The sequence below is a fragment of the Strix uralensis genome, chromosome 4, assembly GCF_047716275.1.
Source record: "Strix uralensis isolate ZFMK-TIS-50842 chromosome 4, bStrUra1, whole genome shotgun sequence".
Lineage (NCBI taxonomy): Eukaryota > Metazoa > Chordata > Aves > Strigiformes > Strigidae > Strix > Strix uralensis.
This window is the reverse complement of record NC_133975.1, coordinates 43,646,266-43,664,153: the sequence shown is the minus strand read 5'-3', so window position 1 is coordinate 43,664,153 and position 17,888 is coordinate 43,646,266. Positions and strand designations below refer to the sequence as shown.

Below are 17,888 nucleotides of genomic sequence, written 5' to 3'. Positions count from 1 at the left end.
GGACTTTAATATTCCCATTAAAACACTCAACTGAACTAATAATACTTAACAGCTATTCCATCCCTAAGTTCTGGACGGAGAAGGCTTTAAAACCAAAAAGATGTAATTATGTACCATATTGTGAACAATGCTGCTGTTTACTAAAAATGGTACTACATACCAGTTATCAGTTGTCAATGCAATCAAGGAACCATGCTTATAAAAGTCCAGTGCATATGCATTGAGTGGCCTCCTCCTTCCTTGATTATCATACTTGTTCAGATAAAGCAGGGGACAGTTTGTGACATTAATTCCAAGGGAACGGAAGACAGCCTAAAAAACAAAAAAAACCAAAAAAAACCCAAAAAAACAAACAAAAAAACCCAACCAATTGAATAGCTACTGTGGTTTTTATATGCCTGTTTTGTCAAACCTACATCTTTAGACCCACAGCTGGAAAGTTCCACACTTCTAATCATGGACCACTCCAGAAATCTGCAGAAGTACATGTAGGCTGTTAGACAGAGGGGTGTGACTTACACTGCCAGTGTAGCTCTGGGACATTCTGAGTAATTTAAAGTTTTACTGGGCCACTGGATTTCTCTTGAGTTTTAGATGAGGATTTTTCCATATGCATAGATTGTGCATTCAGACTCTCTCACTGCTGCTTTGAATGTATTTATTAATCAACCTTAAGCATGGAACATTTTAAGGATGAAGGTGAATTTCAAATCCCCAGTTGTAAGAATTTAATTCTTTCTATACAGAATTATGAGTTGTGATAATTCCCTAATGCTACAAAGCTCATGCAGAAGACTACAGGAAAATGCAACCTGACGGTAAACACGTTGATGTATCTTATAGTTAAGCTAATTCATATGTCCTCTAATGTAATCGCTGAAATCCTAGTTGAGAAGCAAATGATCAATGCAATAATGCACCCTTTTGCTAGGATCCTTAAGACTACTGTGTGACTGATTTAAAAAAAAAAAAAAAAGGAGAAAACAAATTGAGGATATGGTTTGAATCAAATTTTAGAGTAATTTACTTGTCTCAGAGCCAAAAGGAACAGAGGCCTTGCTAGAAAGCAAACTGCAGATTTTTTCCTACATCCATCTACTCTGTGCTTCTTGCACTGTGATAATGTGGTGCTACTTAGTCCTGGTTTTTTTTCTGACCTTTCAAATTGTTTCTCCTAAAGAGTGACACTTGAGCATAGTGCCATCACATTACGCAGAGGCAAGAAGACTGTAATAAAAAATTATTTTTATTGACCTGTAATACAATTATGCCCCCTATGAAAAAATAACTTACTTTATTAATGATCTCCCCATGAAATAGATCGTTATCAACCACTCCAGATACACATGCAAAAGGTGAGATGGCAGATATGCTTTTGGTGTTGTCCATCAGATAAGATGCTAGTTCAGAGCCATGCCAAATCTTGGATGTAAAATCTAGACAAGAAGTTTCAAATACAACGTAAGCTATGCAGACTCAAGCTCCCTTTCAGCAATCTTACTTCAAAAGTGAAAATTTTTCAGGTTTGTACATGATAGGAAATAGAGTTTATCTTCTAAACTTAAATCCTTCTTGATAGATGTTTATTTTGTTCATAAGAACCTCTATGCAATTGATTACAGGATATAAGAAAGAGCTTTCTAGTGGTGAGAATAATTACATCTCAATCCCCCCCTCACAACTTAAGCCTTTCTCCTTGACCCATCTGTGGCCAAAATTGCTAACCGCATGAAGTTGTGCCAAAAACAAAGGGAATGTTACTATTAGAAGATTTATTTTACCTTCATCTTTTATTCTGTCCTACGTGAAGAAAACCAGGTTTTTTTCAACTTGTATTCAAATGTCTTAATAGCTAGACATCTAATAATTTGTATTGCCATCCTCTGAACTCCCAGCCAACATTTTTCTTGAAGTGTGGAGCTCTAAACATTAATATTCTAACTGAGGCCCTGTTAGGGCTTATGTATGTGAAGGTTGTCACATAGAAGCGCTATGCTTTATGTGACCCGTATGAATTTCTGTTTTTACAACAGCATGGCATTTCAGTTGGCTCATGGTCTGCCTAGAACTTCAATCATTGTCTGTACAAGACCTGCCTAGTTAGTTCTAAATGTATGTGTACATTTGATTTTCTTTTTCTAAATAGAAACTTATTATTTCTTTTCAAATTATCAATGACACTTTCAATCCTTATGCTGCAACCTTTTCTGCTTTGTGTTATGGTAAGTATGCTGTAGTTACACTGTTTATGGCATTCATAAAAAAATCTGAGCAGTTTGACATAGTTTTTTTGCAGCCTCACCCCAAGTTATGGTAAGTACAAAAGTACTTGGCACCTCTTGAACTACAGGACATGGTTTGCTCTTGTATTTCTTTTACTGTAAATATAATGGGAAATGTTTCTTTCAAAGTGAAACAGCTTTAGCAAAATCAGGAGAATAAAACCATATTACACCTTCCATTTAAACAAAAAACTTTACCATTCAAGTAGAATAGGAAATTCGATTTCCACAGCTCACATTGTGGGTAAATGTATCATTAGTAACACTAATATATATCCTGAAAATGCCAGGCATTTCATGCTTTGCCCTTCCAATTTGGAATTCTATCATTCTGTGATTTACAGCTCTTCATTTCCTACATTTTTCAGGTAACATATCAGGGCATGGGGTCCCTCCATTGTGAAAATAAGCAATCTTAAATTGTATATGAAAAAATAGGATTTCACTATAGTGTTGCTAATGTTATACCATTACTCTGCACTTTCCAGTGCTCTGTACTGGAAACGGAAAACTGCTATTTGCCATCTCAAGCCATGAGGATTTTTCAATCTTGTTTGCATTCACCTTATCTGTTTATGTCCCCCAGTGCCTCACCTTTGTATTAAGTTGACATCCACTTCATACAAAACTTTCTATGATTCAGCTGTCAGCATACTTGAAACTCAAATCAGATGCTAAGATATGGTAGTTTGTAAAGTGATTTTTTTTTTATTTGTACACAGCAGAGACTAAAACAATCACTGTACCAGTATAGAAAAAAGGGATGAATAAATACAGTTATCTGCTATAATTAAAATGCTTCCTTACTGCAAAAATAGTATTTTTGAAGGCATGCTATTTTAAGAAGAGCTAGGCAATGGGAGGATGGTGTATTACATTGCTTTTATATCTCTCTTCCAGGAAGTAACATGAGATTATGTAGTAGTTAAATATTTTTCACCCAGTGGCAATCCATACTGCTTGGTAATTTTATAGTCATGCCTTTTCATATTGCTTTGGTTATTGGACATTATTTATTGGCATAAGTAACTTAGTTGATTTAACAAATGGTGTAGTGTTCTTTAATTGTTACTTCAACCTTAAGGCTGTTCAGGTGTTAAAAATCTAACCTTTGTAAGACTGACAGCAACTCAAGTATCACAGGCATTTGAGGATCTGCAAATGCATTGATGCTAGATAAAAAGGCTTTTATTCAATTACACTTAATATGTTTTTTCCTTTTATAAAAAAGTCCCTTTGATTTTTCTCTACAACATAATAAAGTAGCAACTAAAATGAATCTTTTCCTATACAAAACATCTGCCATATACAATATAATCTATAATGCTTGTAAAACAAAAGTAAAATAGAAATTGTATCTCTTTATTAGCATGTCTGAAGTCATAATTTTTTTCTTTACAAAATAAGAACATGTTTCCTAATACAATCAATCTCATAAATTATGAATATGCATTAACTTTTCACTTCCTACCTGTCTTTGACAGTGGAAGTCTGTATTCTTGTTCCATATCTGCCAGCTTGGCAGTTGTCAGAAGAAAATGAGCAAAATTTCCCTCTACTTTGGTGTTGTACTCATTTACAGCATCTGCAAAGTCTTCTGGCAGATCTTCTAGAAAGACCTGAAATAACATGCAGTTTATTCCTTAATTCAGGTAATTTCTCCAAAAGTGTCAGTTCTACATTGGTGCATACATAAAGTATTAGTACACACATAGCGTATTAGTAGAAGGAAGGGAAGTATAGAGCTCCAAACTTTACCCAACTTTTCAGACTGCCTGACCATCTAGAATTAATGAATCTTAAAGATGAACATGAATTTCATGCAGAAAAAGGCACAGAAAATAAACAGTAAATATAAAATTCCTAGATTTTTACGCACAGTGTACTTGGCAAACAGTTTTATTAAAGATGTATCAGCTAGCTAAAAAGAGAATTTTGAAGGGCTGCCTTTCCCAGATCTTGTTTTGCATATCTTGGTGTTCAACAGGTTCCCTAAGAACATGACAGACTGATGCTTTGCTGCCATTAGCCACAGGAGTCCTGAAATCCCTCCTACATGACTAGCTACTTTTCAGAAATAAAGCACATTTTTCCTCTTGGAATTCTTGCTGGAAACTGGCCACATAAACCTCTTCATCTGGAAGAAGTTTCCTTTGTTGTTCCAGCCATAGCTGTGTCCCCCAAAATTTTAAGGCTTTTATAGAAGAGCCAACAGGAGCACACTACAAATGTTTCACTTTCTGCCTGTACCCATGGTGGGTTAACTTTGTGCATAACTAACATTAACGCTCATCCTACTAATATTGTCCCATTTTTGGAAAAAAGTACTAAGCCTATAGTGTCATGTACCACAGAGCATGCTGGTGTCCTTCTGGGTCATTGGTATATGTCACAAAAAGCTACAGCTCCTTAGACAGAGACAAAATTCTAGCAGAGTGAGGAGGAGAAAGTAAATTGCCATTTGGGGAAGAGATACTTGAGTTGTATTGGATAAAGAAATGCTGTGTCATTTATACTTTCACATTTTGCATTATCATGACAGTAACTGTATAATCATCTGTCATCACTAAAACTGGTACTTTTCATCTAACATGATACTCAACTGCTAATTCTGTGGTTAAATAAAGGCTTCTTTATTTTAATTCAGTAAGTACTTTCTTCATTATTCTAGCTACGTGTATTGCATGTAGGTGGCATGGTGTTGGCAGATGGGGGCAGGGGGGTGGTTTGCAGTTCAGGGCTGGCTGCTGTGAGAAGAGCCTTTCCATCCTATTTTCTCCCCCATCCTGTTGAGATGGAGGAGTAAGAGAGCAGCTGGGTGGGCAGCTACCTCCTGGCCCAGCAGACTACTGTACATCCATAATGACACTAGTTTAACTGATAAAAGGAAACAAGTTCATTGAAGCAGTACACAACAAAAGTTATAGTAAAGACCAATGCCTTCTCTACCTTTGACTGGCAAAATGTGCGTTTATATTTCATTGAGCAGGCTGGAAGATATTTTCTCCCAAATAGGTTTGCTAGAATGAGCACTAGCTTTTCCAGGACATCTTCTGAAAAAACAGTTGAACCTATGTCAAAACAGAAAATACTTGAGTTAAATATGAAAGAGTTAAACTAAACAACTCCTGTTCTGGAGTTTTCTTCCCAGCTGCCATTGTCATGACAGAGCTACGCAAAACTATGCTGGATAAAGATTAATTCATTAGATACAGAATCACAGATTATCACAGAATCATCTAGGTTGGAAAGGACCTTGAAGATCACCTAGTCCAACCATTAACCTAACACTGACAGTTCCCAACTACACCATATCCCTCAGCGCTATGTCGACCCTACTCTTAAACATCTCCAGGGATGGGGACTCCACCACCTCCCTGGGCAGCCCATTCCAACGCCTAACAACCCGTTCTGTAAAGAAATACTTCCTAATATCCAGTCTAAACCTTCCCTGGCGCAACTTGAGGCCATTCCCTCTTGTCTTATCACTCATTACTTGGTTAAAGAAACTCATCCCCAGTTCTCTGCAACCTCCTTTCAGGTAGTTGTAGAAGGCGATGAGGTCTCCCCTCAGCCTCCTCTTCTCCAGACTGAACAACCCCAGTTCCCTCAGCCGCTCCTCGTACGACATGTGCTCCAGACCCTTCACCAGCTTCGTTGCCCTTCTCTGGACACGCTCGAATAATTCAATGTCCTTTTTGTAGTGAGGGGCCCAAAACTCAACACAGGAATCGAGGTGCGGCCTCACCAGTGCCGAGTACAGGGGTAAGATCGCTTCCCCTGGCCACGCTATTTCTGATACAGGCCAGGATACCATTGGCCTTCTTGGCCACCTGGGCACACTGCTGGCCCATGTTCAGCTGGCTGTCAATCAACACCCCCAGGTCCCTCTCTGACTGGCAGCTCTCCAGCCACTCCTCCCTAGGCCTGTAGCGCTGCTGGGGGTTGTTGTGGCCCAAGTGCAGCACCTGGCATTTGGCCTTATTGAAGCTCATACAGTTGGCCTTAGCCCATCGCTCCAGCCTGTCCAGATCTCTCTGCAGAGCCTCCCTACCCTCGAGCAGATCAACACTCCCACCCAACTTGGTGTCATCTGCAAACTTACTGAGGGTGCACTCGATCCCCTCGTCTAGATCATCAATAAAGATGTTAAACAGGAGTGGCCCCAAAACCGAGCCCTGGGGGACACCACTCGTGACCGGCCTCCAACTGGATTTAACTCCGTTCACCACAACTCTTTGGGCCCGGCCATCCAGCCAGTTTTTTACCCAGCAAAGTGTGCGATCATCTAAGCCTCGAGCAGCCAGTTTCACCAGGAGAATGCTGTGGGAAACGGTGTCAAAAAACTCTGGTAGATAATTAAGCAACTAATAATAATACAAATTAATACTGTATTCTTATATGTTCACATACAGCAGCATATCTCAGTGCACAGAATGGATTTGACTCATGTAATGAGACATTAGTAGTACTTCATTTTTTTAATTTGTTGATATTCAGAGTGGTCATCCATTTTATTTGCTACATGGCATTCAGATCTTGCTCTGGAGTCAGAATTATTAATTTTTCTATGTAAAGGATTCTTTTTTTACCTCATCAGAATGTTTCCCAGACAGTAAACTTACGTTCATGATACCAGCATTGCCATATGTGTGCTTTGGCTTTCTCAGACAGAAACATAAGCATATGCAGAGTGTATAGAGCCATGGGCCAAGGATATGAGAATGAAGGCTAGGCAAGCAAAATGTGGCAGCAGCAAGAAGGCACCCAGAAAATTTCAGAACCATTGGGGTTCTGCCATAGACTGCAATTAAGATGCATGGACTATTATTTACCTTTAATTGGCTGGCACAATTTGTGGAATAAACCTTTCACAAGAAAGCTCACTAAAACAAAATTTGAAGGTTCGTAATAGTACAAGTGTGTCACAAGTCCAGCAAATCCTATGGGGTTACCTTCTTGATCCAAGTAGCCCTATTTAATTTAAAAGCAAAAAAAGCTTATTTGTGAAAGATGAACTTGGATATGACAAAAATATAAAATGGTGGCATTCAGAAAAATACTCCTTCAGTCTAATGCACAGCTACCTATTGAGACCATTCAATTTACACCGAAAGGAAAAAAATTGTCCTTACTGAAAAACAAGTCACTGTTTGAGTATTTCCATGGGAGATCTTCATCTGCTATGCTTAGCAGATGAAATCTGCTTAGCATCTGCTATGCTAGCAAAGCATAGGTCCTGACTTCATAGTTTTAGTGCTGATTTAGATCATGCTGCAAATGAAAAGTGCATACAGTCACAAAAGTAAGATTTGATGCAACTTTCGTTAAAAAAAACCTATTAACTCAAATGTTTGATGGGATAAAAGGACAGCAAGCAGTGATCTGTCAAATATGTTGCTGCAAGATGTTTGGGTGCTAGAATCTTATATAGTTTCAAAAAACAACAGGACAGGCTCATGGAATAATGCTCCATTAAAGGCTGTGAATTCCAGGACACCTCTCCTGTCAGAGATCACTGTGCATCACACCCTGTAAGAAAGTAGGGAGTATCCAGAAAATCATCATTATATGGTTGCCCTTTTTTTTCCCCTATGAAAATTATTGAAGACAGGATACTAGGTATGTGGGCCAGGTTTTGTTCAGTTCTTATGCTAACTGTAACTTTTTGGAAATGTTACTAATCTCTCTTGTATACTGATGATATTCTTCTGTTCAATGGGATTATCAGACTCCTGGTCTCACACACAAGGATGACCCAGCAGAGGAGGCAGAAATATTAGTTAGGGTTCCTACTGGGAGCAGGACCAGGAAACCTGGGCACAGATGATTTGTTAATGTAATCACATTATTGGTGCCTCTTACTGCCTGTAGTTCTGAGCTGTAAGCCAAAATGGAGTCATGCATACAAATTTTCCAAAATGGTATCTATCAGATTGAAACTATTACTATGGAGAGATACACCATTAATTTTCAGTTTTCTCTAAGACCTACTTCCTAAGTTTTTGATAGAGATATAATTTCTCCCAGCATTTTGGAAATCATGTCATCCTTAGTATGTTTTAAACCCCTACCATTTCACATGCATTCATCTTCATACACAACATAAATGCACAACCCTCACAACCCTCACTTTCCTAATCAATTTGTAATCATATGGACCATATCATAAGACTTTTCCTATTGAATTTATTCCATAACATAAGTAGCTCAGAATTAACCACAAATTTAAAGCACTCTAGTTTTATCTGTTTCCTTGAATTTCTAACAGAAATAAATAGCCTACTGCTATGGAATATAAAATACATGATTCTTTAAATGAAAACATACTAACACAAACAAACGGGAATCTGTAGATTTAAGAATTACTCTTTATGAAAATGACTTAAAAACCTACCTCTTTGATAAGAAATTGCAAGGAAAACATAAAATAAATTTTTAATATTTCAGCATATCTTTCTTTTCTGAATGACATCAGCGAGTGCTTCAACACTGACAATGCCTGGTCAAATAAACAAGAAAAACAGGAAAAAAAAAAAAAAAAGGAAGAAATTAGAAATCCAATGGAATGTTGGTATTGTAACAAGCAAAGAAATTTAATATCCAGCTTTTATGCTTTGTTTCATCAATTGGTTTTCAGGGTAAAAATGCTGGATGGGGGGTTATGTTGTATTTTCGTATGTTTGTATTTCAAATTGAATGCCTAACTCCTGGAAATGCTTGTGAAAAAGTCCATCCTCTGTCTGTCAGATCTGTGTTCATTTTCTAAATTTATGCTGAGGTTTGTAAAGTTAATTACATGAAATTCATACAAAGATCTAAAAGACAAGGATTTAAATATTAAACTAAAACCAGGAAGTTTTGAAATTACTCCTTACTCTTTAATACCATTTTAATATTTAACACAGAAGTTTACCAATTTACTTTGCTATCTTAAGATGACTTATGACTGAATTCATTCAGTGAGTCCTTGAAAATAAATGTCTATATGCTGAAGTGGATGTAAAAAACAGATCATCTTGAGGTAAGAGTTCCTTAATAACTACAAGAGGAGATCTCTGACCATTTTGTAATCATGGTCATGGGTTGTTTACTTAAATCACTGCATTAAATGGCAATAATAAGAATTCTTTGATTCCAGAGAGTTAGTATGCATATTTAAACAAGTGAGTAATATGTAGAATTTTCTCACTTTCAACTGAGATAGCATTTCATAGCTCCCCTTCTCCCTCTGGAAATGTATGCTGACATCTTTTCCTCAAATAAAGCTGAAATTTTAAATATCAGAAAACTTTCTGATTCTCCAAGTTAATGCAAATATTGCATTGAACAAGAGTCAGTAAAAATACCTTCCCAATAATAGCATTCTTTCTGATGATAACATTTATTGCAAAGAATAAATGCATGAAAATGGACAGTACAATACTGTGGAGAAGATGGCACACAGCAGAAGCAGTATAGCAGAGTATGCAATTTCATTTGGAGGCAGATTGCTTACTTCTGATGTGCTTAAATTTCTGCTCATGTTAAGGAGACATTAAGAGAAAAACATTAAACCTTTGCTCTGGCATCTGCTTTGTCATCAGCCTTCGCAGCCAACAGCATGAGTCTCAATATTAAGGAAACAGTCAGAGGAAACTGGCCTTTCAACTGAGGTACATTGGATTTGATAAGTCTTTCAACTTTGGGCAGTGGGATATCGTAGAAGAATACATTTCCAATCATATCTTGTCCCCGTCTTCCAGCACGTCCTGACATCTAAGAATAAGGTATTTAATAATTATATTATTAAAATATAACATTATTAATTTTAAAATAAAATATACCTAAATTTTATATACTTGTTCCATCTAGACAGTCTTAAAGCATTTATGCAGAATTATTAAAATAATGTGTGCAAAAATATAGCTGGTTTACAAATGTGGTAGGTTTATTTACTTTTTTAAATATGAACTTCCAAATTTCATAGAAGACCTAAACACTGGTCAAGATACTTACGTTCTCTCATGTGTCCTTTTAACATTCATATTTCTTCAAGGTAAGTTTTAATTTAATTTATACCCATACACCAGTTTTGTTTTCAAGTTACATTTAGCTCTGAATTATTTCTAGGTAGATTTGGGGCAGAGGTAGTCTCAGTATGAATAAAGCGCAGAGAATATGAATAAGGAGTAGAGAGAAGCTTCCTAAAGGTGTATTCCCTTGTTTGGATCACCTGTTCTTGGTCAGGTCCACTGTGGAGACTTGCTCCTTGTACCAGATGATGTGACAAAGCTGGAGTCATATCATTTATGTGCATATCAGAAGGGAGATGCACGTAGGTCCAGCTACTGCACAGATCCACTCACACTCTGACTCTGAGAGCTACCTGCCAGGTGATGCCATCAGCTGGATCTGGCCTATATGACCTCCTGAACCAGAGGCAAACTGGCAGTACTTCATGAAAATACAGGTCTGAAAAGTAGCACAAGAGCAGGAAATGGGGGCTAATGAAGAGGTTAGAGTCTCTCAGCCCACACAGTAAGCTGTGACATGACTGGAGACATTCTACTTTATTGCACTGCAACCTCATCTACACACTCCTGTGTTGCATTGTGTTCTTCCAAGATGGAAGAACTCAACTGTCCCCATTAATCCAGCCAGCAGTCTGTCTTATCCTCATTACAGCCCCATTGTATGTTCTTACAGCTTATTTTTCACACATTTGTAAAATCCTGGGTAGAACAAAACAGCTTTTGTCGTCTGGCTCCCATAACTGAAAGCTGAATCTCTGCCTTTAATTCACTAAGCAATTGTAATACTTTCACTGCTGAAACAGGTCTTTTGACAACATACATTATTTGTGGGCTGGCAGTTCTGAAACATTAGTAAAATCACCTTAGCTAAAACTATTATTGTCACAAAATGAACAGCTAAAACTCAGAATATACCCAGAAGTATATGTAAAAAAAAAAAGACATTTTTTTCTGAATTTGTGTGTGATGACAGCTACATCACACAGTGTGTGATGTTTTGTAACAAAAAGTACGCATTCTATTTCCATACCTGTCTGTAATTTAGGGCATCTAAGAAGACAGAATCTTCAGCAAAGACAACTGATTTACATGGCATGTTGATTCCTAGAGCAAGTGTTGAAGTAGCTGTGACTACCTATAAAATATGAAACATGAGTATATCTATTAGAAATGGCAATATCAAATTTTAAAAAAACACCTGTAATATCCAACTTAAATCAACAGGAAATGTACTATTATTTTTCATGATAGTAAATAATTGTCAAATTCATGATTAATTTAACAGAGCTATGAACGTACATGAATTTCACTTGTTACAGTTCATACAGCCATTGCATATGTATATTAAACTTCTGTATCCTGAAAGTTTATACCACATCTTTTATGGAACACAAATTGAAATATTCCATGAAGGCAGTACAAAATATAATCCTATAGAGTTCATTTAACTAAAACACATTCAGTTGGCTGCTGTGGTAAAAGACAATAAAAAATGTTTCTGTAAATACATTAATAACAAAAGGAGGGCTAAGGAGTGATACAGAGAAATAATTACTTGTTTTGAGACTTATTTACTTATTTACTTACAGCAAACTGCTTAGCAACTTAATTACTTACTTATAGCAACTTATAGTATTACTTATAGTATTTTTGAATATTGCTAAGAATCCTGCTTGCCCAGACTGTTCTGTGGAATTTTACCAAGGACTACTGTGTTCATCAAAACAAAGCAGTTTACTGTGAAAATCTACCAAGAACTGCAGTGTTCAGCAAAGCATCATGTTTTTGTCCTTGGGAAACAGGTGTGCTCTAACTAGTTGGGTCTTGGTAATGAGTAAAGATAGCCATATACGGACGGTAGAAGTTCCATTGGTTCTCTTAGATAAGATAGAATGAATAAACCAGCTGAAAAACATTCTTGTTATTCAAGAAATTGGCTAAGAGAATCTGCGCATGCTCCGGGGAAAAGTACAAGGTGAGAAAGACTGTGAGCCTTCCTCCCAAATATCCCTGAAGACGCCCACCAGGAGGCAATGCGCAGGTGCAAAGAGAACATAAACTGCTGACATCAGCCTTTTGAACTAACACAGCCTCACTTATGCATATGTATGTTTGTGTTATGTAATCCAATGAATATGTATATCCACACTCTATAAGTTTTGGGTAAAACATGCTGTGGATGTGCAAGCTTTGTGGAGAAAGCCCCTTGCACTCCGGTGCCAGAGTAAATATACCTGCTTTATAACTCTATTTGAGTTGTAGAGTCTGTTTTCCGCAAGTTAGGAGAATTTTCATCTTTTATTGGATGTGGGGGGAAACATAGTGACAAAGGACAAGGAAAAGGCTGAAGTACTTAATGCCTTCTGTGCCTCAGTCTTTAATAGTAAGACCAGTTGTTCTCCAGATACCCAGCTCCCTGAGCTGGAAGACAGGGACCAGGAGCAGAATGAAGCCCCCATAATCCATGGGGAAATGCTTAGTGACCTGTTACACCACGTAGACACAAGTCTATGGGGCCAGATGGGATCTACCCAAGGGTACTGTCAGAGCTGTTGGAAGTGCTCACCAAGTCACTTTCAATCATTTATCAGCAGTCCTGGCTAACCGTGGAGTTGACTGGAGGCTAGCAAATGTGATGCCATCTGGAAGGAGGATCCAGGGAACTACAGGCCTGTCAGGCTGACCTTGGTGCCAAGGAAGGTTATGGAGCAGATCATCTTGGATGCCATCACACGGCTGTGGTGGTGCAATTCTCACCCCTCCCTGCCCCTCCTTGTTGGGCTACTTGGTGCTAGGTGTGATTCCACCCACATCCCCCGAGCTATACACCAATCTGTGGAGATAAGGACTGATAACGTTAACGAGCCTGGCTCGGAAACGGTTATAACGGCCCATCATCTCCTAATGGCCTGGCACACCTGTGCCTGGGATGTGATCAAATGGGAACAATAACAGAATTGCACATTCATCAAGTTCTTGTGCAACTGCTGGAAGGCACCAGAAGGTATTTGACAAAAGTCAATTATCTTGGACCCTATAAACTGTGACCACAAGGGAGACCCTTTGAGCTCTCCTGGATCGCAGAGGGCCTGTGACCAGCATCTCCTCTGAGCTGGGATGCCTCTCAGGTACCAAACCCTTAAGGTGTCGTCTGCTCCAGACGGAAGGCCAGGGTGAAGTCCACCCACTCGAGTCTCAATTATCGCCCATTGAGGAATGGCAAGGCATTGTGAGTATTTGCTCTAAACTCGAGAGGGAAATTTTTCTTTGAGCTAGCTTCTTTCACCCGTTCTTTCTCTGTTTATTGGGGGGGGGGGGGGGGGGGGGGGTGTGTACCCTTGTTTCTGTGTGTGTGTTTGTCCGTTTTGTGTTCATTCTACTGAATCCAAACACCTTTGTTTCTCTGTGTGTGCTTGTCTGTTTTGTGTATGCGCATGTATATATGTATAAGTTAAGGTACTGTTAAGTAAGTTAGTGTGAATCTTGTCATTTTATAATTGTGACTAAGTCGCTTTTCCTTCTTTCAGCATTTCTGAATTATTTTGTAATGATAAATTGCTGTTAGTTATTAATAAATCTATTAATAAATCTAGATTTCTTACTAAATCATTACCGTGTCAATACTTTCATCCGCAACAACAGCACGTACAGCACAACCAGGTGATCAGGCCCAGCCAGCGTGGGTTTATGAAAGGCAGGTCCTGATTAACGAACCTGGTCTCCTTCTGTGACAAGGTGGCTCACTCAGTGGATGAGGGAAAGGCTGTGGATGTGTCTACCTAGACTTCAGTAAAGCCTTTGACACCATTTCCCACAGCATCCTCCTGGTGAAACTGGCTGCTCATGGCCTAGATGGGTGTACTCTTCACTGGGTAAAAAACTGGGTGGATGGTCAGGCCCAAAGAGTTGTGGTGAATGGAGTTAAATCCAGTTGGCAGCTGGTCACAAGTGGTGTTTCCCAGGGCTCAGTATCATGGCCAGTTCTGTTTAATGTCTTTATCAATGATCTAGATGAGGGGATCAAGTGCACCCTCAGTAAGTTTGCAGATGACACCAAGTTGGGCAGGAGTGTTGATCTGCCTGAGGGTAGGAAGGCTCTACAGAGGAATCTGGACAGGATGGATTGATGGACCAAGGCCAACTGAATGAGGTTCAACAAGACCAAGTGCTGGGTCCTGCACTTGGGTCACAACAACCCCATGCAACCCTACAGGCTTGGGGAAGAGTGACTGGAAAGCCGCCCAGTGGAAAAGGACCTGGGGATGTTGGTCGACAACCAGCTGAATATGAGATGGCAGTGTGCCCAGGTGGCCAAGAAGGCCAAGAGCATCTGGGCTTGTATCAGAAATAGTGTGGCCAGCAGGACTAGGGAAGTGATCATCACCCTGCACTTGGCACTGGTGAGGCTGCACCTCAAATACTGTGAATTACTCGAGCGTGTCCAAAGAAGAGCAACAAAGCTGGTGAAGGGTCTAGAGCACAAGTCTCACGAGAAGCAGCTGAGGGAACTGGGGTTGTTTAGCCTGGAGAAAAGGAGGCTTAGGGGAGACCTTATTGCTCCCTACAACTACTACCTGAAAGGAGGTTGTAGCAAGGTGGGTGTTGGTCTCTTCTCCCAAGTAACAAGTGATAGGACAAGAAGAAAGGGCCTCAAGTTGTGCCGGGGGAGGAGGGGTTAGATTGGATATTAGGAAAAAATTCTTCACTGAAAGGGTTGTCAAGCATTGGAACATGCTGCCCACGGAAGCGGTGGAGTCACCATCCCTGGAGGTATTTAAAAGACATGTAGATGTGGTGCTTAGGAATATGGTTTAGGGTGGACTTGGCAGTGCGAGGTTAATGGTTGGACTTGATCACCTTAAGGGTCTTTTCCAACCTAAATGATTCTATGATATGCTAATCTGAAGGATAGAAACTCTTAGTTAGAAATAAAGTTCTACAGCTATCAGTTCACTTAGTTTATTTTGTTTGGAAACCTTCATGTCAACGTTTTTTAAATGAGCAAGACAAAGTCAATGCAATATATTTTATCACTGGTGAAAGGTACACTATTTTTTAATTAAATATATGGAGAAACTAAAATTTAAAAAAAAAAGAACTGATCCAAATTTACCAACCTTGATATATCCCAGCCTGAAAAGCATCTCCACTACTAGTCTTTCTCTGGCGGCCATAGATCCGTGATGATACCCAATGCCTCTCAATGCCATCATTTGCTGCAGATAACGTCCTCTCTCAAACCTAATTCGATGGAAAATCTTCTTCAAAGTCTACAAATAAAAAGTAATATTAAGTATTAACCACAACTAGGTGTTGTTAATGAAAAAAAAAAAAGTCTTCTCTGATAAAGTTCCAAGCACTACAGAGAAACAGCTGTTTATGATCTTCAGTGAACCTGGAGCCCAAAGTATATAATTGGATGTGTACCGTCAGTAGCTTCATTATGATGACAAAATTCAGGCTCTTCAGTACACTTCTATGTGCCATCAGGTTTTTTCACCTTTGCAACAAATGCCATTACACCAGTTCCAATTGTCATACCATGCAGCTAGATGCAACCAGACATGGCACACATGCATGTTCATGGCTTCCCTATTTGAAGTATGGCCTCATGACTATGTACTGTGTGACACTATCACAGAACAAATTCCTAAGTAGCTATGTGAAGCTCTTGTTTGTCATCCCTGCTCAGTACCACTATCTCATCTCACAACACAGTTAGAAGCTTCCCTTTCCCAAACTCAGAAATAGCACTAAATTAAGCTTTTTCACTATTTTCTGAACTTCACTCTACAGCTAAGGTCCATCTGTTCCAAAGTCCAAGGTACTTCATTATTGCCTTTACTCATGTGCAACTATTGGAAGCAGTGTTCCTTCCATGCTGGCTGACAGCAGTCCAAAAATGCCATTGGGATCACAAGTTCCCAGGATAAGGAATCATGAGAATTTTCAAGTTTGGTCCCAATAGACAGAATTTTCCTCTCTTTCAAGACATATCACAGTAAGCAGAAAGCATTATCAAGACACTTCATCAAAATTTTGATCTATATTTTATATTAAGAGCTATATATCACCATTAGTTTTTAAACAAAAAAACCCAGCCATGAAGAGACAGCTATATGAAACACCATTATGTTTCAGAAAGTTTAGACCAGAGAGGATCTCCTGGATCAAGGCAAGGCCCAGTCACCCACTGTCTACTGCAAATCACGTCATATAAATCTCTTCCATAAATTATTCCTTAATTATTTGTATACAAATATATATTAATATTTCTGATGGACATCTGCAGATTTTCTGTGCTTTTCTCACCTTTTCTTTCTTCAGGGGGCATAAACACATTGAAAAGCATGGAAAATTTTCCTTTGTGGGGACTAGAACTTTTAGAGTCTAACATAATTTATTATTTAGTATTTTCACAAGATATGAAGGGTTTACAAATTTTTTGATAAGTACACAAAGGTGCCACATAGTCTATGGTGATGACTTAGAAAAATAGGATTCTGAGATCTGAATTAACTGCATAGATCTGTTCTGATAGTTCATGGAAATTAATTAATTGTAGTATACATCCCAGGACTCCTATCACAAGGACAAGTCAACATCTTTTTATCTGACAGAATGAAAGTTGTCCATACACCTTAAAAATAAAGCTATCTAAGACTGATACCCGGAATCAAATTTAATTGGAAATATTCAGAATGTTTCAGGAAGCCAATGCGTACTGTTATGAAGTACAACTGCATCACACATTATATGCGTTTTATGTACTTATGCACAACTTCATGCATTTTAGACATACAAAACCAAAATCATGTTATAATTATCAGTGAATTACTTACATCTTCATCCACTGCTTTAGGATCAGCGTAGGTACACACAGAAGGGATAACAGTTAGCCTTTTAAGTCTTTTTTCTAACTGTTGTTTTGTAGTCGAAAGAAGTACCATGTTTTCCATTTTACTGGAGTTCAACTTTTTGGTATCCCTGCGTACAATACAAAATTAAAAAAATTATTCCTGTAACTAACATACATTTCTCAATTTTAAAATATTCTTTGGTTGCTGAAAGATGCAGACTCATTCCCTTTTACACTAGGCTAAAACATGTAGGTAGATCTGTTAATGTAAATTTACTGATAATGCCAACAGCTTCGTTTTGTCATGGCTTCTACGCAAAACAGCAAGTAATTCTGGGTGAAGCAGAGAGGAGAAATTATGGTGATATACAAAAATGAAGAAAGATGAAGACAGCAATTTTAAGTACCTCATTTAGCAAACTAGTAAGCTAACAAGATTGCACAGTAGAAGAATTAAACATGAAAGAGAAATGTGATGGATTTACTGCCAATAATGACATGGACTGTAAGGATTTAGGACAGGATTTGAAGAAGAGAGGGGAGAGAGAACTATTTAGAGGCAGATTTTCAAGCTACTTCAATGTCTAAATACGTGTCTAAATTCCTACTGGATTTTCAAGTTCTCACTACTATTAAAGTCAGCTAAGTTCATTCTTTCATGATATTATGTTCAAAGAATGCACTGTAAATTGTCATGATTAGGAGGACAAAACCATAAAGCTTTATGTTCCT

General features: G+C 38.4%; 1 protein-coding gene across 10 annotated transcripts in view; it reads right to left on the bottom strand.

Annotated features, from left to right (window-relative positions):
- The window catches only part of DDX60 (DExD/H-box helicase 60), a 50,052-nt gene that overhangs the window by 1,515 nt on the left and 30,649 nt on the right, over positions 1-17,888 (bottom strand). For 7 of the 10 annotated variants that reach the window (XR_012628714.1, XM_074866513.1, XM_074866511.1 and 4 more), the window contains 10 exons: positions 17,140-17,284; positions 15,415-15,567; positions 11,328-11,432; positions 9,840-10,040; positions 8,680-8,784; positions 7,118-7,256; positions 5,232-5,353; positions 3,754-3,901; positions 1,294-1,436; positions 161-312 (listed from right to left, as the gene is read on the bottom strand). Coding sequence is in view for 8 of the 10 variants with exons in the window: in XM_074866513.1 (XP_074722614.1) it covers positions 161-312; positions 1,294-1,436; positions 3,754-3,901; positions 5,232-5,353; positions 7,118-7,256; positions 8,680-8,784; positions 9,840-10,040; positions 11,328-11,432; positions 15,415-15,567; positions 17,140-17,284 (1,413 nt within the window). In the remaining 2 variants the exon portion in view is untranslated. Of the gene's footprint in view, positions 1-136; positions 313-1,293; positions 1,437-3,753; positions 3,902-5,231; positions 5,354-7,117; positions 7,257-8,679; positions 8,785-9,839; positions 10,041-11,327; positions 11,433-15,414; positions 15,568-17,139; positions 17,285-17,888 lie in introns of those variants that run through there. The other 3 variants (XM_074866517.1, XM_074866519.1, XR_012628715.1) reach the window with 3 other exon arrangements.